Genomic DNA, 27,907 nt, shown 5'->3' with positions numbered 1-27,907 from the left:
GCAGCCGGAACACAGGTGTCTTTTCTGGTTTCAATGCCTGTTCTCAAACCGGGTATTCTCCTTCCTCTCTTTGTAAGATCAGAGCCAGACAGACACTGTTCAGGGGGGAAGAGGATGACTGGAGGAAATGTCCCCATCCTCTTCATAGCCCCCACCATAGGTCCACCTCAGTAGATACAGAAGTTTGCAGACCTGTGCTCTTGGTACCAATGAACATGTAGGCATAGAAACCATGGTCCGGCCCTGGGACCCTAACCTAATGCTGACTAATCAGGTGTGGGTTCAGCTTTTTGCAAGTGCTTCTGCCAAAGCTGTCTCTATACCTTGTTCAGAGGAGAGAGCGTCATGCTTTCTTCGCCTTGCCTTTATTAACTTACATCAAGTGCAGCAAAGCTGAAGATTCTCAGTTATGAGGAATGAAATGAAAATGTATCACAGGGTATGCCAATTCTTCTCTAGGCACTTCTGCAGTAGATTGTCATCTCCCTCAATTTTCAAGCACTGCAGACATCTGCATTTCTGGAAGTGCCTCTCTTCTCTCCATCCCAGACACACTTCCATCCTCTATTATGTTTCAGGTGGACTATCAGCTCCCATCTGGCCTCCCGTCTCTCCTGCACCATTGCCAATCTACTGCCAATCACAACACATGCTCGGAAAAACACTGGCTTCCCAAAGTCAACACATTTAACACAAACTTCTTTGTTTGACCTTAGGGCACTCCACTATTTAGATCACTCCACACCCTTGGTGCCCTCAAATGCTCTACCTTGCAGACAAAATGAGCTTTTAGTTTCTCAAGTTTTATATTCCCTTCTGTTGAAATGCTCCTTCCCTCAACTACTGAATCTACCTCATCCATAAATCCTGCTCTCGCTCCTCTCTAACAGAGAAGGAGTAAGGCTCTCCCACCTTTGAGGGCCCAGAGCCCCTCAGTTATTCCTCTTATGGAATTGACTTCACTTCTCACTTTGCAAGCCATTTGTTTTACCCCCTCCCCCCTGCTAGAGTGAGGTAAGAGATTGCATCTTAATTACCTTTGTTTCACATGCAGTCCTTAGGGATAGCATCTTGTCCTAAATGCAGTCTCTGAGTGTGGGGTTCAGTCTCATTTCCCCCACACTTTTATGGTTTGTAAGGAATTAGAAAATGTCACTTTATCCTTAAAATAGAATACTCATAGTTGGGTCCCCCCCCTTAAAGCTCTGAGAAATTTATTTGCTAGGGGCTTCTCAAAGGCCCTGGGGTGGAAGGAAATAGCACAAGATGAAGAGCTAGGCCACCCTGGTTCTGATCCCAGCCGACAACAACGACTCTGTAGTCTTGATCCAATTACTCACTCTAACGAGGGCTAATTTCATTGTAAACCGAAGGAGTCAAAATCCATTCTAAAACTTATTTCGGCTTATAGTACCTTAGCAGTTGAAACTCAGCATGCCAGAATAATACAGAAATCAGGCAACTATCAACATTGCTGGCAAATGGCCTGACAGAGCCCTCAAATGGTATGGTGCTCGAAGAGGGAGCATCCTCTCCTGCCTCTTCTCCTACACCCTTTGCACACCCATCAACTAGTACCCCTGCCATTATTAATCCAGAAGGATCTGTATCCAAATATTGTCAATTCTGATGCAGACAGGATACCAGGGACAGAATCTGTCCTCCATTACTTTTCCCTCTGCCCCTTCTCACCCCAACTATATGATCAGCTGGAGCCGATCAGAAATGGAGAACACATCTTAAAGGCAATACCACTCTAGCTGGAGCTTGGCTTCTGCAAAATCTTGGCATGTCAAACAAAGCTCAAGCAATTGATTAAGGAATTGAGAACCCGTCCAAATACCACTCTAGCAGAAGCCTGGTTTGTGTAAAGATTCTGCAAAATCTTGGCATGTCAAACAAAGTGTAAGAAATTGCAGGCTAGATAAGGGGGGGAGGTTTTTTTTTTCCTGTGGGGAATTCCAACTTTCCCACTGTAACCTATATTAAGTATCTGAAAATGTGGGCAACCGCCAAACCTTGTCTTCTAGTTAGCTAGAAAGTATGAAGCCTAGAGGTCGAAGTATTACCATCCTTTAATAAGAGATAAATTCTCCCCCAACTACAAAGCTATTCAAGAATGAAAAACCAAGTAGCACGAAAATGAAAATTCACTGGGGTGCATCAAAGAGAGTCTTAACTATTGGCAAAAAGCTAATTTGAGTTTTTGTTAATAGGAAGAACAATCTGGCTCGTTATCCTTAAGCAGCTGTGAAGCTTCAGACCTTATTGAGGACACAAAGGGTAATTTTGCATTACAAAGCTAACTCTCTGGGGGATGTTTGGGGGTTGCAGCCTCATCTTGTTGGTTATTTGCCTTGGAGTTGCTGTGCAAGGTTCAAGCCATTTTTAAAAGAGCTGTTTACTATCCTAAATATGTAATTTACTCAGGAAACATTTTCATAAAGGCAGTGTTTTTCTCCCGGATAAAAAGTCTCTGTTATCAATTAAGAGCAATTTTATGGGGCATTTTTTAAAATTCCCAGGAATTTTAATCTAATGATTATTACAATCCGTGAATATTATCAATTATGATTTTAAGAAAATTTTTACCATATGAACATTTTGAAATGACTCATTAGCGGCAGTTCCGTTTTTCTCTGGTGGGCAGGTCGTCAGGGGAGGGCTCAGGGTGGCCATCTGGTTGGAACGAGTCTGGAGGCCGAGCCTGAGTCGCAGTTTATATAAGGTCGACCCCTCGTAAAGAGTTCATGGGAAAGAAGAGGGGCAGTTTAGAGATTATGTTCCCCTCCCTTAAATCACCATGACCTCAGGCAGAATCATACTTCACATCATTCCTTTTAGGTGGGAGTCCAGTTTTGTTTTTTTGGTTTCCACAGAAGAATTTAATAACCTATACAGTTCTTATTGAAATTGATCAGGGAGTACTTTTTTTAGTTTCTCGCATAACTTAGTTTTCAGGGAAATACTGATATTTCATAGGAAGTGTACCCTGCCCATTGACTTTGAAAAGGCAATAAAGAACAATGTGAGCCCATATTTTAGGATGACCTATTCCGCAGCTTAGAATTTAGATAAATTTTAAAGGCTATAAGATTCATTGGGAGAAGAGAGGTGTATGTTACTGCCTTCAATAACTATTAGCAATAATATAAAAAATAAAAATGCCACTGTACCAGGGTCCCTCAGCTTTTCAAGTAATCCAAATAGACATTGTAATACCCATTATTAGGCAAGAGTCCTAACCTGTTTCCAAACTGTCACTTCCTTTGATTTTCTATCTCCATTTCTGTCATAGACATAAAGGAATAAAAAATGCTGATAGCTGTGCAGTCTGTGTTCCCAAATTACCTTGCCGCTGAGGGAGGGGCAGGGAATAGCGTGAAGGACCCCAGGCCTCGCCAGTTTGAGTGGATACGGAATGAAAAGCAGCTGCCAGCGGCCACTTGTGAGGGGCTGGGCAGAGCTCCGCATCCTCTCATCTCCCTCCTTTCTCACCCTCCAACTTCCCTGCAGCGACAGACCAGCCCGGGGAACAACACTCTCCGCTGCAATCTGTTCTCCCCACACCCCATCCCCCTAAAGCCACATCAGGACCCACCTACCTTCTGAGGATGCGAGGAGGCTGGCTATCAGGAGGCTGAGAAGGATGCTCTGTTACAGCTCCTCAGCATCTCCCTTCTGGAGCAGTTAACTGGAAATACAGATTCGCCTCCATTTTCTGGTCACATGATCCCTGGCACATCTAAATAAGGATGATCACCTGCCTCCCAGATTTCCCCCTGCACCGGTCACCGCCACTGCTGGGGCTGGGGCTGTGCAGAGTTTCATTTGGGAATACAAATCACTCTCCCACCCAGGTTGTGGGGTCAGAAATGCACCTTGATTTTTGTGTCTGCTCAGAAATACAGCTGCCATTCCTGTTACCGAGATTGGGTGTGAATGAGCTCAGAGCACAGGTTGGAAGGAATTTAGTTTCCCTGAACCCTATTTAAAAAAGAAAATCCTGTACCTTCGCAACACACCCAGTAAGAAAGTGGTGCAATTATTTTCATTTCCGGGACCATGAACAACAGTGGACTCTACGGAAGTATGGTGGGATACAGGAAGAAGTGCAACTGGAGATTCTAGAGAAAGTTAGGATGTTTGCCCAACATCCACAGTCTTGGCTAAGAGACAGGCATGTGGCCATTAAGGATGTGAACCCTGGAGTCAGAAGGCCCAAATTTGAATCTGACTTCCACTACTTATTAGCAAGTTTGGACCAGCTACTAATCTGCCTGGTGCCTAGGAATACTGATTCAGAAATAGTTAATAATAATAATAATTTTACTTTAAGATAATCTAGGTAGAGATCTTAGAGAAGCTTGGTTAAAAATAAACCTACAACAAATGTTAGTTATTAATACTACTATTAATTCTAAAAACGCCAGCAGAAATATTTGATGTAGTTACAGCAATGGAAGTATGATCGAAAAGCTTACATAAGGGAAAGGCATGCATTGATTTGTCTGATCTTCAAAGAAAAAAAATATATTGTCAGAGAAACCAAGTTAAGACTTCTGGTCATAATTAGGCAAAATATCAATGCAAAGAGTAACTATGGACACCATCGTCAGAACTGAGCTGTTAGAAATCCCCTGTTACCATTGAAGTTAAGAACAATCTAACAATGGGCAGGGGGGAGTGGGGAGGGGACAGTGAGGAGAGGGCATTACAGGAACTACTGTAAAGGACACATGGACCAAATCAAGGGGGAGGGTGGAGGTGGGGGGAGGTTCGGCTGAGGTGGGGTGGAGGGATGGGGAGAAAAGGCACACAGCTGTAATTGAATAACAATAAAAAATTTTTTAAAAAAGAAATCCCATGTTACATGATCTTCTCCCTTTTGGTAGGGTGGGTGGTGGGTCGAGTGGGAGTGGGCCAGGATGGGGTAGGGGAGTAGGGCAGTTTAAGGTGATCTCCAAGTGGTCCAGCTCTAAAATGAGAAAGGGAATTACTCGGCAGAGTACGCTAGCCATGGTAAGTATTTAAGAAATGTTAGTTCCTATTCTTAAGATGAAGGGCATTTCATGTCCTCCCCATGGCTGTTGGGGGTGGTGAGAGGGCCGTGGAGAAGGGAGAGAGGAAGAAGAAAATGTTTATGTCTTTATTTAAATTAAAAGCTCACAAAATTCTTCGGCATCATGGACAGTTGTGAGATCATTTCTCATGTGCCATTTATCTCTCAGCTCCGGGAAGATGAGGGGTGGCACAATCAGGGGGGTGTGACTTTGCAGGGTCACTGGCCGGCAGAGGTTCTGCAAAAGCCTAGGTGTGTGGCCCAGAGATGAGCCAAAAATTGTCAGGGGAGAACAGATGGCTTCAGAGCTGGTTGTACTCTGGGTGCCCGGGGTGAAGGGTAAAAAATGGGGATTAAGTCTTTGTGAAGGTCTGGTTTGTTAGGAGCTTCCTTTCACGGACAGAAAAAGGCAGCAGTTGGAGGCTGCAGAAAGAACAGGTAAGTGTGGGAAGAACAAACACTGTAACTAAATATGTTACAAATAAGGTCTACTTTATTTTATTATTTTTTAAGATTAAAAAAATTAATTTTAGAGAGAGAGGGTGAATGGAGAGAAGGGAGGGATTTGTTGTTCCACTTACTGACGCATTCACTGGTTGCTGCTTGTATGTGCCCTGACTGGAGATTGAGCCCACGACCTCGGCGAATCAAGAGGACACTCCAACCAAGTGAGCTACCCGGCCAGGGCCTAAATAATAATAATATCTATTTTAAAAGTCAACAATTCATATGGGAAATGATTAAGTTTGTCATCAGGCCAGTCACAGATACCTTTAAAACATTTAAGTAATACTTCATTATATGGGGAAATGGGAGACATCTGCTGTCTTAAATCATATTTCCTTTTGTTAAGCAGGATGACCCCAGATGCCAAGGCATTATCACAGCCCTCGCTCAGAGTCAGCTCACCACTTACGGAAACGTATTGTTTTATTCATTACACGGAAGCAATCATGATTATTTTAGAAAGTAGGAATTACTGCTTCAATATAGTAGGTGGCATCCTGATAATTACACAGACAAAAAGGACATGGTAGAAGTCAGATTCTCCAGTGGAACTTTAGTTATTTTTTGAGAGTTTAATACTTGCAAATGATTATTAAGAAATTGAGTTAAAAAATAAATGCCAAAAAGTCTTTGAAGATAATATATTGTAAACTGCTACTTGAGTTGATGGTATAACAGATAACTAAGTAGGTAGAACAAGTTTTCCTCTGGACAATCAAACTGGTGTAGGCAACAGAGAATCAGGAAAGAAAAAAATGGAACAGCCGCAGCTGTTTTTCTCCAGGAGGCTGAGTGACATAGATAACAGCATTCTGGGAAAACTGAAAGGCTATAAGGACCTTGGAGGAACTGTAATGAACAGGAAGAGCACAAGAATACTAAAAATAGGTAGCTATGGACTCAAATTTCAAAGGAAGGGAAAAGGTGAATTGTGCAACAGTAGAAAAGAAAGATGCATATTTCTGTTAGGAATGCTTGTGTTCCTCAGGTTGAAGCCCTCCCTCCCACCCCCATGTGATGGTATTAGGAGGTGGGCCTTCTGGGTTAGGTTAGATGAGATCATGAGGGTGGAGCTCTTATGAATGGAATTAGTGTCCTTATCAAAGAGACCCCAGAGAGTTCTCTTACTCTTTCTGCCCAGTGAGGATACAAGAAGAAGTCAGCAGTCTGCAGCTTGGAAGAGGGCCCTCACTAGGACCCAGGCATGCTGGCACCCTGGTTTCAGACTTCCAGCCTCCAGAGCTGTGAGAAATGTCTGTTGTTTATAAGTCACACAGTCTATGGTAATTTTTTATAGCAGTCTGAACCGATGAAGACGCTTCCCAACTAAATCTCACACATCTGCCTTGGAAAAGAAAGTAGCAAACACCAGAAATTATTAAAAGCAAATTATGTTGGACAAACTTCACTTTCTTTTCCATTCATTCAATCAGCAAATTTATGGGGTGACTATTATGTGGCAGGTGCTGTTCTAAGCACTAGAGGTACAGTGATGAACCAAACTTTTGTTTTTGTTTGACGAGACAAACCAAGCTTCCACTTTCTTGGAGAGTACATTCTCATAGGTGGAGACAGACACAGCAAAACAATCAGACAATAAACTGAAAATCTTTACACTTAGAAAAAACTGCTAGGAAGAAATAAAGCAGGGCGTTGGGACAGAGCTTTGTTCTCAATCTCAGCACTATTGACATTTAGGACCAGATAATCCTCTGTTGTGTGTGTGTGGCGGGGGGCTCTCTTGTGCATTGTAGGATATGTAGCAGCATCCGTGGCCTCTACCCATTAGATGACAGTAGCATCTACCCCTGGCACGACAACCAAAAATGTCTCCAAACATTGCCACCTGCTCCCTGGGTGGGGAGGCAAAATTATCCCTGGTGGAGAATCACTGGGCTAGAATAACTTGGTGGTACAGTTACTGCTTCTCTAGATGAGGCAGTTATAGAAGCTGGGGAGCCATGAAGAATGAGAACAAGCCAGCCATGTCAAGAGCGTTCTAGATGGAGAGTACGGCTGGCACTACGTCACTACATTGGAAATGGATCTGGTGCACAAGTCTGAGGGCTGTTGGAGAGAGTGGTCTTAGTGACCAGAAATGTAAGCAGTAGCTGGGACACACAGGGCCTTATAGACTATAGTATTTTAGGACTGTTCCAAAGTTGGAAGCTTTTCAGAAGGTGAAAGAACAATATCCAAATTCGAAATGGCCATTCAAGCCATGAGTGGAGAATGGATTTAGGGCCAGGTTGGTAGGGTGGAGACAGGAGTCTAGTGGCAGACCAGGGCAGGGCTTCAATATAAGCTTGGGTGGCAGGTGTGTGTGCTGGGCTGATAGCTTACAGATTAGAACTTGGGGCTCAGGTGGGTGATCGTACTAAGCTGGACTATTATAATAAAGATGAGATGGTGGCCACCTCCAGAATGGCTGCATGAATGATCGAGGTCGGACAAACAGTTCCAGTCCCTGATTTACCTCTTGACCTGGAAGTTAGCAGTAGGAGCACACGAGTGTCGTGGCACTCTGAGAACTCATAGTTAAATCATGGAGATCTTGGCAGAAAGGAACAGTGCTTGGTGCTCAGTGGCAAAAGCTGTGACCTTTGAGATAATCAGAAAGGACATGACATATACTACCAAGAAGGAAGTCAGTACAGCACTATTAAGAGCAGAGAAAATAATGAAATCAGAATTTAATAAAGTAGAAAACAAGGAAACAATAAGGAAAAAATCGGTAGAATCAAACCAGGTTTTAGAAAAGACATAAAATGAATGCCTCTTTGGAAAGATTGAACTAGAAAAAAAGAAAGGAGATACAAATAAACAACATTAGAAGTTAAAAGTATATAACTACAGATAAAGTAGAGATTAAAAATAATAAAAGAATGTATAAAGTTTATCCCCCCAAATCTGAAACTTTGATGAAATAGACAATTTTCTAGGAAAATATAAACTAGCAAAGTTGATGCAGGAAGAATTAGAACACCTGAATAGACAACCCAATAAAAAATCAAATTACTAGTATAAGTTCTATCCCCTCAAATAGGCAACAGGCAGTTTTAGAAGTGAACTGTGCCTAAATTGTATGTGTTATACAACCCCTCTAGATTCTATAAGGTATTCTAAAAGTAGAAAAAGGAAGGAGGGCTCCCTAAATGGCTTTATGATGCTAACATGACTGATTCCCAAACCAGACAAAAGTGTATAATGAAGGAGCATCAAGAGCCCGTGTCATTTATGGAAATCTAATTGATTTCACATCATAGAAAAAAACTAGATATCCATTGCAGTTTCTAAGATTCCCTCATCTAAATGACATTCCATTCCCCTTCAATTAATATCTGACTGTAAGTCAAACTCAGTGAGTACAAATGCTGTTTAAGGCAGCGTGGGATATACAGATGTACAAGGCAAATCAAGCCTGGAGGGGCTTGCTTCCAGGTAGGGTAAGAAGAGAGTCTGTAAATACAACATGAGGCAGAATGTGAGGCCGACTGCAAAGGCGGTACGAAGTACAGGGAGATTCGGGAGAGGGAGTTCTTATTGAAAAGAGTGGAGAATACTTTAGAAAGGAAGAGACACTTGGTCTGGGTCTTCAGTGAAAAGTAGAACTTCAATATGCAGGGAAAAATGTGGGGAGCAAGAAATTAAAAGAGGTGCTGAGATAAGAGCAGAGAGGAAAGAAGTGGAAAATGAAGTCTCTCGGGGGGACCACGAGCAGCTCTGTGAAGAGGGCGTACGCATGTATTTACACTTCCGCTTGAAGGCAACGTCAGTGGATATGTAAACATGCCCCACCATCGCATGACTTAAAAATGGCTGAAAAAGGAAAGGAGCGACAGCACCACAACATGGCATTAGGACTTAAACTGATACAATAAAATATGTATTCTACAATTCTATATACTTGATACTGGTGAGAGATAAACTTGGCTGTGAGGTGTAACCTTCCAAGGAGCTGACTCGAAAGAATGAACAGGATCAATTACATTGATTAAAGGAAGCCTTAACGAATAGTCAAGATGGCAATTGGAGTGGATGTGCTCATGAAAGCACAGGTGCTCTGGTTAGAAAATCACGGTCATAACATCACAGGCACAGAGAGGAGTGTCGTTGGGTTGACCTAAGGTTTCCCGTCAGAGTAAGCCAGTGGTACACAACAAAAAGACACAGGATAAAGAAAACTCTGGGGTGTCCTCTGCAACACGGTACATGCACAGAGTTCTCTGCTGGCTCAGGCTTGATCCAGGGCAGATTTCGGAACATGTAAAGAAACATGCATTGCATATTTTTTTACTCAGTCTTCCACAAATTCTGATTCTGAGTTGATCAACATTTTGAGAAAATTCATGGGAGTGAATTAAAAATTTTACTCCCCGGCCATTACCTAAAACAAAACTTTTATGTTGACGTTGAAAAGAAGCCACGTCTCTTAGCCAAAAGTTAGATGGAGGGGAGGTAGCATTCTAATTTCCTCTGTTGGTTCACCTTGAATTTCCACAGAGGGTGACCCAAGCCTGGGGTGACTTTTTGACAGGCTTTGTTCTCAAAGAACTCTCAGGTGGATCCTGGAAACAGACCCTCCAAGGCACCAGAGGAACAGTTAACCAACCCTGTATGTGAATGTATCTCAGTACACTCTTCAGAAGCTGAGATTCCACCACTGTCCAAATAAGCCGGCTGTGCTGAATACTTCGGGTCTGCTCTCCTACTTCTTCCACTCTTGCCCCAGGAGGCTCCCTCACCTGCTGAAGTTCACTTGGTTTTGACTAATGAGGTCCCCTGGTGGGAGATCTGAGGGAGAAAAAGGTTATGCACTCCTCTGGCTTCCTCTTGTGGGAATGCCTGGGGCTGGCTGTCCCTCAGCAGGTCACTGCTCCTCTCAGTGTGGCCCTTTCAACCTGAGATTCCTGTTCTGGATTCTGGCAATGACCCCTTCCCCTCACTCCTGAGGCCTAAGAATAAAAAAAGCTGCATTGTTATTATTCCTGGGTTACTGTGCTATTCCTTGTGGATTTCTCACACTTTGCTTCCATCTTTATAAATTCTTTCTTTCTTACTTTCTTTCTCTTCCTTCCTTCCTTCCTTCCTTCCTTCCTTCCTTCCTTCCTTCCTTCCTTTTCTTTCTTTCTTTCTTTCTTTCTTTCTTTCTTTCTTTCTTTCTTTCTTTCTTTCTTTCTTTCTTTCTTTCTCTCTCTCTTTCTTTCTCTCTTTCTTTCTTTCTCTTTCTTTCTTTCTTTCTTTCTTTCTTTCTTTCTTTCTTTCTTTCTTTCTTTCTTTCTTTCTTTCTTTCTTTCTTTCTTTCTTTCTTTCTTTCTTTCTTTCACAATTGTCCCAATTTCCCCCTCACTGCTCTCGACTGCCCTGCAAATACTCCCTTTATTAAATATTTCTCAAATTATCCTTACTTGAATGTGTCATCTCTTCCTTACTGGGTCCTTGATACACAAATAAATCCTGCTTTTAAAAGCAATAAATTCTGGCCCTAGCCAGGTGGCACAGTTCATTGGAGCATCATCCTGTACATCAAAAGGTTGTGGGTTTGATTCCTGGTTGGGGCACATCCCTAGGTTGGGGCACATCCCTAGGTTGGGGTGCCTCTGGGAGGCAACTGATTGGGAGGCAACTCATCAATGTTTCTCTCTCACATCATTGTTTCTCTCTCTCTTCCTCTATGAAATCTATAAAAAAACATATCCTCAGATGAGAATTTTTTAAAAAGCTGTAACTTCTTTTTTTTCCTAAAATGCTATCAATTTTCATGGAGGTCTTTTTTTTCTGACATTAGTTTTGACATTCCGCCATTGCAGCAGAGAAGTACCTTGGATTTTTCCCTCCAACTGGAAGCCAACACAACACCAACGGGCTTCTCTGTGGGTGTTCCTTCCACGGGACAGCTGAGTTGCGCCACCTCATCCTGGCACCCGTGGCTTTCTCTTCCTACAAAATCCCTCACCACAAAATACCACATCTGTAAATATTTGGAAAACTTAGATTGAAGGGTTTTGATTCTCTCACCTCCCTCTGGCCCTGGCCCCTGGGTTGGCCCCACCCAGCACAGACAGGGAGCAGCCCGCAGAGGCGACAGTAGCCGGCACAGATTTGCCGTGGGGGGGAACACGTACTCAGGAGCGAAAAGAGCTCAGAAGGTCACATGATGGTGTAAACAGTCAGGGGCAAGTTGGGAACTTGGGCTGTTAAACTTGATGCGCCTTTTCATGGGACTAGGGGAGAACGGGAATAAATGCATCAACCGATGAAAGAAGTTCAAGAAAATGATTGTTTCGGGCTAGAAGGGAGAAGACTTACATTCAAGTCCCAACTTCACCACTGTATCATTTCTGAACGACTTTAAACAGCTCACTTGAGTCAGTTCATGAAATAGGGATAACAAAACTTGGCCTATTGCAAATGGCAGTTGGGGGGGCCAAAGACAATAATATATTTCCTGCCTATCTGCAGGCACTCATTGGACGTCTGAGCAGGGCTGGCCAGAAGTGCAGAGGTGGCAGCAGTGGTGGTGGATGGGGGAGAGACACCAAAAAAAATTTTTTTTTTTTTAAAGGAGACTAAGGCCTGAATTAAAGTGAAAATGTAAAGACTTTTAATGATAATTATCACCATTAATTCACCAAACACACCAAACAATTAAACACAATTACCAAAATAAATGAACACAGAGTCAGTGCCAAGTTTGGTCTCCCAGGTTTAGTTCGGGACAAAGCCAGAAAATGGTGACTAAACAAGGGAACACTGTAGTTTACAGAGTATCAGCTTACCTTGGGGAAAGGGCAAACGTTTGGAACTGGGATGCAGCCCATCCAAACAGCGGGACCTAGACGGGGGTAGAGTGTGCTCAAAGAGTCTGATTCTTCTCTGAGCACCCAAACACGTCACCACTCAACACTGAGAGAAAGAGTGAGCGGATGGTCTCTTTACCTATTTTTCACTTGCAATATTCACATGGGTGTAAGACCCGACGCACAACTCCTCAAAGTCATGGACAGAAAAAGCCTGATTTCAGAAGGACTCATGAAAACCATAAGAAGATCTAATGGGGTCATAGGGAAGAATATGGATTCTTTTCCATAGTCTTGCCACATAAAAATAAAGTTCAAAATTCACTAATTTAAAAAGAAACGATGCACAGAAAATACCATGAGAAGCAGGTCATGTGGAATATGAAATGCATTGCGTTTGAAGGCCATCTTTATTTTAGGGAGTACCAATGAACTCCCCTCTCAGAACGAGGAGATAAGATAGAGCTCCACTCATATGAGGACCCGTTACTTCCAACACTCTGTCTCCCAGTACAGGTCACAGCAGCAACCCCTCCACTTTCCTCCCCTCTGCCCTTCACTCCCCCCCCGCCACACCACGCATCTACAAAAGATCAGACAAGCATTGTCAGCTCTCTTAGTCCTCTTGGAAATTATTTCCTTCAATCACCGGCATAGCTATTTCTTTGCCCCACACCTATAGAAAGCCAATATTTGTACATCAGTTGACCCATGTTTACATAATTCAGATGGTGAGTTTACAAATGGTAATGGTTTTGTACTAGCGTAGCGTGCAGTTCAGGCTTCTGAATATAACCTATGATGAATATAACCTATGATGATTAGCATTACATGTCAACTTGGCTGGGCTATGGTGCCCAGTTCATTGGTCAAACACCAGTCTCAATGTTGCTATGAAGGTATTTTTTTAGATGTGATTAACACAGAAACCAGCAGTCTTTGAGTAACGCAGAATACCCTCCAAACTGTGGTGAGCCTTATCTAATCAGCTGAAGGCCTTAAAGAAAAGTCTGAAGTTCCCCCCAAAGAAGGAACTCTCCTCAAATCTGCAACACAGAGACTCCACTGCCCTGCAGAATTAGAACTCAAGGTTGCAATGAGTTTCTAGCCCATGGCCTGCCCTACAGATTTTAGACTTGCCAGTCCCTAAAATTGTGTGAGCCCGTTCCAACTCCTTAAAACAACTTCTATGTCTGTCTGTCTGTCTATCTATCTATCTACCTATCTATCTGATCTAATTTCCTATTGCTCCTATTGGCTCTGTTTCTCTAGAGAACCCTGACAAATATACAATAAAATTATCCTTTCTTCCCATGACACCCTTGCAACTGTGCCTTCTTTAAAATAAACATATAAATGGCTCTTCATTTTCAGAAAAGTTTGTGTACGGCTGAGTACTCTGAGGATGTTCTCCGTGACCACACGGAAGATCAGGCCCCTCCACCACAGTCTCAAGAATCAGGGTGCGACCTTCAGCTGGCAGCTCTATAGCTGGAAGATGATGGGGTGTTGGGAAACGCCTCTGGGAAGATTGGCCCTAGTGAGCCAGCGCATAGCGCTGAGCTTCATGAGGGAGAGAGTGTATCTCTTAGCACTCACCCCAAGTTTTGTGAAAAAGAGTCAGTCGGTGGAGGATGAGGCAGAAAAGCATCTAATGCTTCCTCAGGTTTTGAAAATAGGATTTAGTGCTCTCAAAACAGTGTGAATGCTGGCGGGGGCTGCATTGGATGAGGGGAGGGCAAGAAGCCAATTCGCGGCTGCAGTGCCACCCCACACACATTATCCGCCCGCTTCTATTTTTGAAGACCAGGTGTTAATTGTTTTTGGGACAGTCTTGCTTTTGGGTATTCTGTCCTTTGATGAGATTATCTGTTAGGATATGTTTCCAGGTTTGGGGCTGGCTAAATATGGCTATCTTATCATATTGCTTCTGCGATTCCTTTCCTGTCTCCCCAATTTCTGTCATCTTATTCTTCCCAATTAACTTGGATGGCCCCTCACCCCCTTCTGTGCCCTTCCAGGTTATGGCCTTCATTTAATGTCCATCTCGAATTGCACCTCGTAGGGCACAGTAGGGCTTTCATGGGCCTTAGGTACTTTTCCTTCATGGGCTGCTTCCTTCATTAAAAAACAAAAAACAAACAAAATCTCATATATATATATATATATATATATATATATATATATATATATATATACATAACTTTATTTTACATCCTTGTTGGCAGAAAGAAATATAATCCACAAAGGAGTATCCAGTATTCATTTTTCCCTTTTGATTTTAAAAGAAAGTCAAAACTTCTCATGGGCCCTTAAAGTATAATGGGCCCTGGGTACTCTGCCTTCTGATCCTGCTGGACAGTAAGCCGTCTGGGCCCTTCGATAAAGCCGCCCTGCACAGGGGCCTCTCCTCTCACTTACTAGCATTAACATACACTCTGGACACAGAGAGACTCAAACTCAGATCCCAGCTTCTTCACTTTCTAAATATAAACCAGAGCAAGTGAGTCAACCTTTCTGAATACCATTTTCCTCCTTTGTGTAATTCTTACCTTCTACAGTTGCCAAGGTAATCTGAGATCATGCATACACAGTGCTTAGTGCCTGGTCCACAGCAAAAGCTTGTGATCGGTAGCTATTTGTATTTAAACTGATGTTGGTCATTGACTCTCTCCATTCAAGCATTACACTATTATTTACCTTTTCATTTTCGTTTAACTATTAAATGGTAAACTGCTAGAGGGCTGGGAATAAGTTTTAGACCGGTGATCTCAGACTTGAGCAACTGCCAGAATCACCTGGAGGAGGTACTGAGACAGGGGTGGCTGGACCCCATCCTGAACTCTTGATTCAGAGGTCTGGTGTGGGGCTGATAATTCCCACTTGTAACTAATACCCAGGTGAGGCTGAGGCCGATGGTGTTTGGGCCCCACTTAAGAGAGTCACTGCTTTAAACAGCTCTGCCTCCTCCAAACTCTAGCACAGAGGAAAGTTTTCAAGTACTGGTAATCATCCTGGAATTTTAATAATACAAATATTTCTGAGTAATTATTTATGCAACAGGTAATACAGATGCCAGCAGAAAAATCTGCCCCCTCTCCCCAGTGTGAGAAAGCTTTCATCACTGCAGGGGCTGAGCAAAAAGGGATGAGCAAAGAAATCTTCCTGAAAGAAAAGGGGCAAGTGGCACAGTGAAATACTATCATCTGTTTGATGTCAGGGCCATGTGCAAAATGCAGACAAGAAGCCAAACAATAGCTCAGCCAACTCCAGGCTTCCTGAGTCCTTAGCTCAATCTATAACAATGCCAGCAGGGCTGCTGGGATCCATCTGCTACCCTCCTTCTGATAGCAGATCTGGGGTCTGTGGAAGGGAAGAGCTTGACAGGAAGAAAGAAAGATTAGGCCAGCTGAAAACGTCTGGCTTTATGAAGCTGCACTTGAACATGGCAGACCTTTTAACTCTTTATGGAACTTTACTAACCCTCAACCCACTCCTGCTTTTCTTCAGGTTTTCTGTTTCCTTCCTGGAGAAATGTAATTTGTGAGTACCAAAGCTCTCCCGGATACATAGTATTTACACACAAATTACGTTTGCAGGATTTAAAATCCATGGAAGGTTTTACAGATTGGAAATGTAAGCCTAGGTTTATCCTAAAATATGTAACCGATATGGTAGAGTCAGGCTGGGGTGCAGATGGCTTGACCCGCAGTGGGTGCTGGTGTGTATAGTCCTTTATTCTCCCCAGAGGAGTAGAAACAAAAGGTATCTTTCTCCACTGCATTGGAAGGGGGAAACACGATTTACCCCTTTACTTAAGTTACTTTTCACAATTTACCCTTTTACCTCCGAAAGCAAGGGGGCAAATGAAAGGAAGCATGACTAACTCCAAACAGCATTGGCAGGGCCCGGAAGCTTGGGGGAGGGATGACATCCTGTTCCCTGCTATATGTCCCTTGGCCACCCAGCCACTCAGCACAGGGCAGATTCTCAAAACCCACGTGGTGAGTGAGTGAATGAATGAATGATGAATGAATAAATGAATCACTGGTTTGATGGCTGTTTGCCAATTTTTCAGCCAATTAGGAATGATATTTCACACCCTGCTGTGGCGTCTCCTTATTCCTACTAGTGAGTTAGGTACTTGTATAAAACCAGACTCTCCTTTTGTGTGTGTCTGCTGGAAAGTATAGGCTTTGGGGGAAGAAAACATTGAATCCTAGACTGTCCACTCTGATTACTGGATTCTAGGCAAGTCATAGAATCTCTCTGAATAAGTTCCCTTTCCTCATGGGATGTGTAAAATAAAGATAATAATACCCCCTACCCTGGGGTTGTTGTAAGAATTAAATCTGATAATGTTGCAGACTGCCTGGTGCTGTGAATTAATGTTAGTGCCCTCCCACTCCAGTTCCAGGTGCCTGTTTAAGAGCGATGCTGGTGTGGAAGAGGTGGAGTCAGCGTGAATGTTGGGAGGGGAGGTACAAGATCCTGGGTGGAAACCGAAGGGGCTCTTTCGGCTGAAAATATGTACAAACCATCGTTATCATTATGGTTACCCAGCAGCTGCTTTACTGGTGGTACGCTCTGCAATAAATACAAGCAAAGCTAGGTATTCGTGGTATTCCATAATCCTTCACCATTTTGCTAGTTTCTAATAAAATAGTTTTCAGGAAAAGGGTAAATTTAATTTTTAGCTTACCTGTTTGGTCTTGGTTTCCTTGTTCTGGGGTCAAGAAACTCCGTTTCCTCCTCTATTTCCGTCTCAGGGATCGTGCTTTTCTGAGAAGGCTGTGGTGAAAGCATTTCCCATTCATTGTCATGGGTGACAGCCTGCAACAGATCTGCATCCGGGCCGACCCCGCCTCGGCTCTGGCTCTGGCCCTTGCTCTTCCGAGATTGGCTGCCCAGACCAGAGGCTTCCTCTAGTGCTAAAGATTCTAGAGGTGTTGTTTCTCGCAGAACCTGCATTCGGGAGCCCCTGTCCAAGTTGTGAGCAGAGGCTGGCGCCACAGCCTTGTCAGACCCTTTGGGCCTTTTGTCCTCAGCTTCTGATGATGGATTGCCAACCTCACTGTGGCCCAAGACCATCCAACTCTGTTCTTGCCTAGGGCTTTCAAGGGGTGAGCTCTTATCATCTTGGGAAGACATTCTCTCTGCCGAATGATCTTTTCTCTCATTTAAGGAGTCAGGTTGATAGATGTCTGGGAAGCTTGCTACCTGACTTCCTGGCAGCCCCCTTTGTTTGGAATCGATGTGCAACTCTTCCAATACAGATGTGTTTCCTCTTGCTTCCCAGGCCTCTGGCTTTGGGGGTGAATTTTCCTCGTGGTTTACAAGTATGTAATCCATGTGTTGTGCACGATGGGTTTCCTTCTTCTCTGTGTGCCTTTCTTCTCCGTATTCTGGTTTTGCCTGCTCAGACTCTTCGGTAGGAATTACTGTTTCTTCTTCTAACTCTAATATTCCCCTGCTGGCACCTGACAGTGGAAGGTGAAGGTGAGAAGAGGAGAAAGAAGGCTTAATTAACACATTATGTGATTTGTGATCTTTGCAAATGATCCATCTAAAGAGAGATAATTTCAGATATATCTGTTTAACAGATGGTAGCCAGAGAAGAGGGGGAGGGAGGGGACTGGGTGAAAAAGGTGAAGGGATTAGGAAGTGCAGTTTGGTAGTTACAGAATAGTCACCGGGATGTAAAGGACAGCATAGGGAACATAGTCAATAATATCGTAAAAACTGTGTATGGTGCCAGGTGGGTACTTGACATATTAGGAGAACACTTTGTGAAGTGTATGATTGTCTAATCACTATTCTGTACACCAGAAACCAACACAACATAATATTGAGTGTAAGCTGTAATAAAAAGATGTTTTATACCAAAAAAATCTGTTTAATCTTCTCCTGTACTCGAATGGATAGGTATCATACAAGCAGTAGGTAACACTGATGTAAATAGGACTTGGTTAGGCATGCATTGCAAATGTAGTTAGTTCCTGTTTACCCACATTGGGAGGCGGAATGTGTTTTACAAGTGGATTAATTGAAAGAAAGCAGCACTTTCCAGGGTTTGGTGGGATGGGATGTTTCTTACCATTGGATGGTCCTATGTCTCCACCTGCTGGCGAATCTGAATTATCTGTTTCTACTTCCCAGGCAATATTCGAGGGTGACAACTCCACACTGGAGTCGCTTCTCACAGGCAACGACAGCGACTCAGGGTCTTCATGAATATGCAGTACCTCCAGCTGGCATCCAGCCTGTCTGATTTGGGTCTCAGTGTGGTTTTCCTTGCTTCTTTGATCAGAAAGAGCAGAAAGCAGTATCTCTGCTGCTTCGCTCCCCAGAGACTCATCCTCAGCAGCCCCAGCTTCCTCTGTCGGCTCAGCACCAAGAGTAGGTTCTGTGAGATAGGACAAATCAAAGGGAGGCGTGTAAGGTGCCAGCGACTGCTTCAGAGCATCTTCTTCCAAGGGATGGTCACCACCATAGAGAAAGTGCTCGGGCTCTTTCATTAAATCTTCATCAACATTTTGGCCCATGACATCATATTCAAAGTCACCCCAGGAAGCTTCAGATGAACAGATATCTTGTTTCCCAGCATCCCCATCCACTGGTGTATCGGGATTGCCTTCCGACAGTGTCAGTTTACTCATGTCGTCTATTGTTCCCGTGGACGTGTTGAGCCCCGAGGCGTCACTGAAACTGTGTTCGAAGGCAGCTTCGCTTACATCCGGACAAATATCCGAGGCTAGAAGAGCGTCGTGAACTGAGGCAGGGTTCTCGGTGGTCACAGGCTGCTCAAGGTCCAGCAAGGCTCTTGCGTCAGTTGGACTTTCAGGAGAAAAGTCCTCGGAGATCCAAGAACCATCACCGTCCATAGCTGGCTCTTGGTGACTTACAAAAATGGTAGTCCCCATCTTTTTAATCGTTGGGAGTGTTCTGTCAGTGGGTTCCAAAATTGGTACCATATCTGGGTCAGCTCCTTTTTCTGATGCTTGTAAACCTGTGTTGTTTTCACCCTTTATTTCAGAAGGCTCGGGAGAACCACTGTGAGAGGCAGCAGGCAGAGAGGAGCCATTTGTGTTTGCTTGGTTGTTGACTGGAGGCGGTGGAATTGTGTTTTCAGAATATACTTCTGAACCGTCTGGAACAAATTCCTGCCCGGGCTCGTGAGTGGGTTCTTCATCCAGCTTTGGCTCGGTGACATATAACTCGCTGGCTTCCCCTTCAGGTCCCATCCTAGCACTGATGTGCTGCTCAGTCTCTTGCTTGGCTTCATAATCATGACATAGATCAGGGCTATTGGAAGCCTGAGAATTGCTCTCCTGGTCACAGTGAGTCAGTATGTCAGGATTCTCACCGTCTGCTTTCAAACTGAAGGACTGCTTAGCATCCATCCACAAGTCAGGCGAAGCTGAGGCCAACTGCCCGCCCTCTTGAAAGTTGCCGTGTAAGATATCTGGAACAAACGTGCTTTGGGGGCCCTCCCTGGGGCTGGCATCATCCCACTCAGCACCTGCCTTCTTTATCAGCTGGGGAGAAGAACTGACAGCAGGGAAATCTGAGGCCATGCTTGAATTTGTCATTTCGCTGGGGTATGATTTTTCTTCTTCCCATAGATTTGTTTCTTGACACTCAATAGTTGAGACATTAGATACAACACATCCATTTTCATCAATGTGAGTAAATGTTGGGTCTGGCTGATCCCAGATGGATAGCGCTGTATTCTGACGCTGCTCTTGGGTGGGTGTTTCAGAAGTGAGTTTGTCACTAGCAGAAGACATGAAGGTTTGCTCTCTGGGATCCTTTCCTTTAACTTGGTCCAATATTACAAGCTGGCTAAGCTGATCAGCTTCTGGGTCTGGCTGCCTTGGTTGAATGTTCCAGAGTTGCTTGTGAGAGCTGCCCCCATTACTATGTAGAAAGGGTGACTGATGTTTATCACTGAAAGGATTAGTACAATGTGCTTCCATGGATTCCCTATCACTCTGAATGGGTACTCCCCAAGGACCCACATTTTCGTAGATTGAAGAATTCATCTCTAACATACCCCCTGAGTTAGGTAATTCCCCTTTAGATAATTCCCTTTCAAATGCGCTGTCAATTGGTTGCCCCTCCTGTAGTGATTCATTCCACCACTCAGTGCTCTCAGTTGAGAAGCCAAGCATTTCCGATTTAGAATAATTTTCATTCTTTGGTTCAGTTTTGGGAGATATTTGCCATATGATATTATTTCCTATCTTGCCTATTTCTGGAGATCTTGTCTCCTTATCTGCTGCTATCACCTGCATTTCGTTCTCCTTCAGTGGGGAGAAATTCCAGTGATCGGGGCTGCTCTGTGGGGTGTCACAGAGTAGGTCTGCTGTCTTCTCATTCTCTGCCGGGCCTGAACTGCCTACATAGGCAGATCCTTCCTTGGATGTGGGATCTGTCGTGGCCAAGAACTCATTAGGTTCATTTGATGAGTCCCAACCTCTGGGGTCACTCTGAGCAATGTGGCAAGTGGCCAAATGGCTCTCTTTCTCCACTGACTCCTCATAACCTGCATTCTCATCATCAGAATCTGAGCTTGTTGAAATGCACTTGGCATCCTCTGGCTGCACAGTGTCAACAATATCACGATCATTTTTCTCCTGGTGGCCAACTACTAGATTTCTTTCCTGATATGCACCTGAGTATTCAGAATATTTGCCTATTTCAGGGCTGGATAGAGAGGAAAAGGAATCATCTATTGAGTCATCCCATATCTCTAAAAATTTAGGAACCTTGTGATCTAACCCGTCCTTTCTGTTTCTCTCCAGGTCTTTCATTTCAGTAATTACTTCTCCTTGGCCATCAGTAGTAGTAATTACTCCAGATTCTTGGTGAGTCTGTTTACTCCAATCATCTGGAGTCTCCTCCTGACAGCCAGTGTTCGTTCCATGATCCCAAGAAAGCAGCGCAGCTGAAGAATCCTTTAGGTCGGGACTTGATGCACTTGAATGTGTATACTCGCTAGAAATACTATCTCTGTCATAATTTCCTGATGAACTGACTGCTGGAGGGCTGTTTGCAGCACTCCTACCTTCGGGATTCTTAGTTATCTCGGAACTGGTGCAGCTGACCTGCACATCACTATCTGTAGGGCCATCCCGAACATCAGGGCATTGGGGACATTTGGGAGGTGGCTCTTGGTTTGCTCTCTCTGGCTCCAGAAAATTACATTCTTCAGTTTTCTCAAGATCCATTTCAGGTAAAGATATATTTTCTGTTAAATTTGGACTATCTGAAATTTCAATAGTTTCACTTGGATTTCTGTGATCCATGGGGAGCTTTCTGCAGGTCCCTCTGGCCTGCAGGTGATTTGAGGACACCTCTGGCTGCACGTCACAGGGGTTTGAACTGTGAGATCCTGTTTCATGCTCGAAAGCCTCCTGGGGCTCCTCAGTCTGAGGACTTGATGGGACCGAAAGAGAGTTGGTTTTGCCAGACTCATCACAGATTTCTTCATGTTCAGATGCAACTAGGGCAGAGCATTCCTGGTCATGTTGGCCTTTTCCAGAAGTCCCCGTGGCTCTATCCATCACCTCCTCCTCGCCAAGGTGCTCCCTACCAACAGTTCTGTGGGTTTCCTTCTCACTTCCATTTTGTCCATAGCTAGGACTTTTCCATGGGTCTGAGCTTACAAAGTGCCCTGGATTCTCAAGCCCAGTTGTCAGGGACACTGCGTCACTTGGCAGGCTTCCTCGGCACGTGCCTTCCTGGTCTGGATCAAGGGCTCCTGACTCACTGACTCCAGAGGCTTCTAGCACATCTGGGCTGTGACTGTCCTTAATTTTTTGGGGTGAGCTGGGAGTTTCAGGAGGCAATCTGCTTTGTTCTGAATCTGTAACGTATGATGGGCCTGGTAACATTAATGATGGCATGTCATTATCTCTCATGACAGAATCCCAAATACTATTCGCAATTAGCTGTCCACTTTTTTCATTCAGTATGTGATATTCATTGGGAGCAGTGTCCTCGCTGTGCTCATAAGAAGCAGGGAGTCCCCAGTCAGCCTGATTGGCTTCCGGATACTCCATGCCCCATGGTTCTAGCTGTCTCACTGAAAATCGGGTTTCAGGTTCAGTAGCTTCAGCCATGTATCCCTGGGCTTGACCTTCACCAGGGATCGCCACACCTGCACTGCAATCATCCCAGTCCAGATCATTATCCGAGATGGTCGCAGTGGACTGAGTGTCCTCTAGAATCACTCTGTTCCACAGTTCAAGACTGTCAGGGGCCGTGGGCCGGGAGTTGGTGCTGCTGTGCAGAAGTGTGAGCTGCCGGTTTGTTTCGTTGTACAGATGCATCATGCTGGGGTCATCGTAACTGGACTGGCTGCTCTCTCCAACGTCATCCTCCACGGAGATGTCCTTCTCATCTGTGGGCTCTGTCTTGAACAAATCTTTCTCTGGGTTGTGAGTGGCATTTATTTCAGAACTATTATCTGCATGAGGTGAAGCCCATATTTCTAGGTTTCCAGGACCTGAACTAATTCGATTTCTAGGCGGCTGCAGTGGTGATTGAGGAGGGATTTCAGTCTCTTTGGTAACAGAGTTAGCATCTTTTGACTCAAAATCTCCTTCTTTAGCAAATGGCTTGTTTTCAGTTTCTTTTTCATCTCCAGCAAATGTTGGCGAAGTATAAGAATCAGAGGTGGAGTAGTTGGTATCTAAGGGGGAAGGCACTGAATCTTCCCCTATGTTGGATGCACTGTAATCAGAACATTTGTACGATAAGAAGGAATCTTCCCAAGGAGCTAGGGCATCCGATCCTCCTTTCTTGATACTCTCCTCAAAAAGGTTCCAGGAATCTACCTTTTCATATACATTCCCCCTAATTTTTGGAGCCACGCCACCATCCTGATCTTCCTTTGCTGTCTTAGAACTATTCCATGCCTGATCCAGGTCAGACCTGGGATTTCCAGCTATCAGGGGATTAGCCCTGGAGTCATGGTTCTTTGTGCCCCAGATTTCTGGAGCTGCTTCATTATTTGCCTCACTGGCCAAACTGTCTGCTAGGTCTTCTGCAGGAAAAGAAAACCCACTTTTTGCCATGGCCCACTCATTCGGGTCCCTCACAGGAGGTGTGTCACCGCACGATGGGTGCAGATTCCAGGTATTTTTCAGAGCCTCAGCGCCATTCTCTGTACGAAACGCACTCCAGGCTGGGAATGACGCCGCCGCAGCTGGTTCATGGTCATCTACGGGATTTCCCCACGGCTCGGGCATTGCTGTGGGAGAGCGATTGGAATTCCACAAAGCGGCGAAGTCTTCTATCAGATGGTTTGTTCCCTGAGGAGAAGCGTCCAGCAAAGGTGACTTCTCAGTGGGCAGGTTCTGAAACTGAAAGCTTTCCTCATTCTGGTCTTGAATATTATTGTTGCCCAGCCCAGGATGACTGAATTCTGACTCCCAGGGTCCTGCCCTTGAGAATTCAAGACTCTTTGGTTGAAATATAGAATCTGAGGCTCTCCTGTCGACTGGGCTTGGCTTATGATCTTTCCAGGATTCAGGGCGCTGGAAGACAGATTCCTGTTCACTGGGACTCCATGCGTCTGTGGTAGGTTTAGAGTCAATTTCCAAACCACCCCACCAGCTGCTGCACCGCGTGCGAGTCTGAGGTGGCCCTGTGTGCCCCGTGTCAACTGTCTGTTGGGTCATGTCTTCAGAACAGAGTAGACCTGGTTCTTCAGTGGATGGTGAGCTTTCTACAAAGCTATTCATAGGTGTTGGTGGGATCCTCTTTCCAATGTTTTTCAGCCTTTCTGGAGAAAGAGATTCCTCTCCCGCAAAACCAGTCAGGTTCACATTCCTTTTAGAGTTATCCTCAGGACTTTCTTGTCTCTGGACAAACTCCTCATCAAATTCCACAAGGTTATCTTTGCCAGCCTCCGACAAAAGTACACTGGATGAATAATTAGTCATGTCCATCCCTATCCCATTGAGTTCTTTAGGCTCCGTGGGGAGCTGTCCTTCTGACGAATCACTGTTGGGGAAGAAGTCATCTGCTGGGGAGTAGTCGGCAGAGTGGGAAGATGGTTGGGACTGTCCAGAAGCAATGGGTGCTGGGTCAAAGTTGAAGAGGTCAAAGTGTTCCCCATGTTCTCTGGACCGCACTTGCTCCTCTACTACTGCCCCTTCAGGAATGGGACTATATGAGTCAAACCCTGGGAGGAGGCTATGGTGAGGCCCAGCACCTTCTCCCACTGGACTGTCATCACTGAGGAAAACCGAGCTCTCCTTGGATGAACGGCTGCTCCGAATGGTGGCCAACCCGCTATCCGGGCTAACAAGGTCTACGTTAGCATCCACCTGCACCGGGTTCGAATCACTGAGATCTGGAGGGTTTTCTATGAAATTCACAGGGTTGGGCTGTGGTTCAATGTCAGAGCCATACAACTCCATAATCCCGGACGATCCCTGGGAGAGAGGGGCGCTGCCTGCCACGGCTTCTGTGGAGGACGTCCGGCTGTTGGAGATCATCTCTGGACACCTCCTGTTGAGGACTTCCTTGACAAGGAGAACCACCTGGTCACAAGTCACCAAAGGGTTCTCCTGCTGGTATACCAGGATCTCATCACAGCCACATTCGAAGGGCTCCAGCTCTAGGCAAGGATTCTGACTCTCCTCCAGTTCACAGCAGATCTGTCAGGGAGACACAGGTTTGTATGAGCACGTGGGTACTCTTTGCTCTTTGTAATTTTTCTTTCTTAATTTTTCTTAACAAAAAATTAATCTGTGTTTATTGGTGTTAACATAAGAACTCAAATAATGGCAAACTGTATAATGTAAAACATGGAAAGTCCCATTTGATATACCACCAACTCTTTCTCTAATCCCATCAAATTGGCTTTTGATTGAACTCAAATCCAGGGGCTCAATTCTGATGGCTCCTGAAAGTTATAGGTAAAGACATCTAAAACCATTTAAATCCTTTCCTCAGAATAATGTAACACCATCTTCTAACAGAAGTGGAAGTGTGAAAAAAATGCCAACTGTTTTCAAGTTTGAAAAAAATTGACATAATGCTGGTTGCTGACAAGGACTAGTGGAAAAGTGTTGGAAAAAAGGAAAATGGGGCAGGAGAAAGGCTTTATTTAGCAGCAAGCAGCCAGGACCTGCTTTAACCTCTGACAGCTTCATTAGGCAAAGGAGAAAGTAGGAGGGAGAAAGCAGCTGGGGGAGGTAGGGCTTTCCAACAGCACCCAGGCCCCAGCTGCCCCCTCCTGCCCCAAGAAGCATCGGCATGGAGCCCGGAACAGTCAGCGCTGACTTGGGAGGCCAAGAGAATGTGTGATAGTCAGTGCTAAGCCAGAACTGGGCTGCAGCTCTATGACTTTTAGGAAGTGTTGGAGATATTTTGAAATGGCCCCATGGGATTAGTGAAGGTAACAACAATAGTAACAACTACAGAATTCACATAGATAATAATAGTTCTAAAGTTTTCACGTGCACTCTCTCCTTTAATCTTCCCAATTCTACAAGGTAGGAACTGTTTATCCCCATTTTGCCAATGAGTAAACGGAGACCCGGGAAGATTAAATACCTTGACCAACCACAGGCAGCTAACAAGTGAAGGAGCCACATTTTCAACTCAGACAGTTGGGCTGCAGATGCTGACCCTTGACCAACTGCGACCCCACGAACAAAGAGGGATTCCTTTGGAGTAGTCTTAACCCTGTGTTGCTCAAGTTTCCGAAGAGCTGTCTCTCTGGTGATGTGTGGGGAGGGTGGGTAAGGAAAGGAGAGGCAGGGTGGAGTCAGCTCAAGGGCTCCAGACTGCAGACCTGTACTGGTCTGGGCCTGTTAGGAACCCGGCTGCACAGCAGGAGGTGAGTTTAAATCATCCCCCACCACCCCCTGCCCTGGCTGTGGAAAAACTGTCTTCCACGAAACTTGTCCTTGGTGCCAAAAAGGTTGGGGACCGCTGCTATAGAGAATAAATATTCTATTCTAAAAGAGAACTGGTTATGGGGCTCTTTTAAAGGGCTGAATGTACAAAATGCCCCCAACATTTCTTAAAACTCAAACTCTAAGACTTTATCTCTTGGGCCATTTCCTTTATGCCACCAATCCATTCCCATCTTCCACCACAGGTTCGGAGAGCAAGCAGTTACGGTGCAGTGAGACACCCCGAGCTTGGCGGACACCCTTACCTGACTGCACAGCTCTAGGTTCTCGGAGTACACAGCAACCTGTCGACTCGGCTGCTGCTCCTCTGGCAGGTGGCTGGCCAAGAGGATAAGGACATCAAACCCGAACTTGTCTGTAAATGCTTTCAAATCCCTGGTGATGCCGCTGTGAAACATACAGTTCTGAAACAGCAACAGGCAATTTGATATTAAAGTCAAACTGCTCAGCTTTGGGCAGTTTGGGCAAATTTGTCTTATCTTATGATGCATTACACCAGAGCAGGTGAAATATAAACACTTGGAGAAAGTTTGGAAACTTTCATGCGTTGCCTTTTAGTATTCTTTGCCTGTTTGTTTTCCTAAACCAAGAAAGGAAGGAGTCTTTGTCATTACTATGAAGAATAGTTTAGATAAGAAACAGATATCTTAACAAGATATGGTTTTTTCCCTAAAATATTTATTTCAATACTGACTTTCCAAAACATATGTTTCCTCTTATTGTTCCTAGGACATAGGAATGTCTGCTATTACTGCAACCCATCGGTAAAAAAATAGTAAGTTATTGTTCTTTTTTATTATTGCTTTCTAATGATTATTATTAACTCCAAGCAGAATTCCCAAGGATGAACCTAGCTGACTTTACTGAATGATTTTTATCCCAGTGTAGACACTTAGGAGTTTTATAAAAATGCTGTGATGTCAGATCTGCTTGTTCTATGAGATGACAAAGGAGAAATGAATGATTGCAGAAAAGGCAACCACTACTGTGGAGTACCTGTGGCTCACATCATCCTCAGAAAGTGTGCTGGCCTTTTCAAGTTCTACTGACTACAGTGAGAACCACTTTGTTGGCACGGTTGTTTATTTTTTTTTTAAAGAAACAGAGTGAAGATCAAAGCCTGGCATATACTAGTTGCTCAAGAAATGTCTGTTGAATGACTGGAGAGACATATCTACGAAATCAGCCTGTGCTACATAATCCTCATATATCACAGCATATATATGACATATGTATGATCGTAATATATAGTCAGTCAACTGACAGTATACTGTGCGACTTAATGAAAATCACCATGATATGCACTCAGGAGAGATGAAGAATTGTATTAATGTTTTTCTGATTACAAAAGTCACCAGAATTATGCATGCCACTGGTAAAACATCGAAGCAATACAGAAACATGTACTATAGGAAGTGGAAGTTCCACATGCCCCCGGCTGTGCAGAGCTCAATAGCACAGTGCGTTTAGGTGCAGATTTTTTCCACGCCCAGATTGTTTGTATGTGGTAGCTCTTTGAAGCTTGTGGATTTGATGTTTGTGGCTTAGACTATTTACCAGACTATTTAAAATATCCCTATTACATGTACTCTAATTCC

General features: G+C 44.3%; 1 protein-coding gene across 2 annotated transcripts in view; it reads right to left on the bottom strand.

Moving 5' to 3' along the window:
* Positions 1-27,907, bottom strand: part of PRUNE2 (prune homolog 2 with BCH domain) — a 236,604-nt gene that overhangs the window by 59,975 nt on the left and 148,722 nt on the right. For both annotated transcript variants that reach the window (XM_053923610.2, XM_053923614.2), the window contains exons 7-9: positions 26,555-26,713; positions 18,467-25,043; positions 17,072-17,849 (exon numbers count right to left, since the gene is read on the bottom strand). In XM_053923610.2, coding sequence (XP_053779585.1) covers positions 17,072-17,849; positions 18,467-25,043; positions 26,555-26,713 — 7,514 coding nt within the window. The remainder of the gene's footprint in view (positions 1-17,071; positions 17,850-18,466; positions 25,044-26,554; positions 26,714-27,907) is intronic.

The sequence above is a fragment of the Desmodus rotundus genome, chromosome 1, assembly GCF_022682495.2.
Source record: "Desmodus rotundus isolate HL8 chromosome 1, HLdesRot8A.1, whole genome shotgun sequence".
Lineage (NCBI taxonomy): Eukaryota > Metazoa > Chordata > Mammalia > Chiroptera > Phyllostomidae > Desmodus > Desmodus rotundus.
This window is presented reverse-complemented; position numbering and strand designations above follow the sequence as displayed.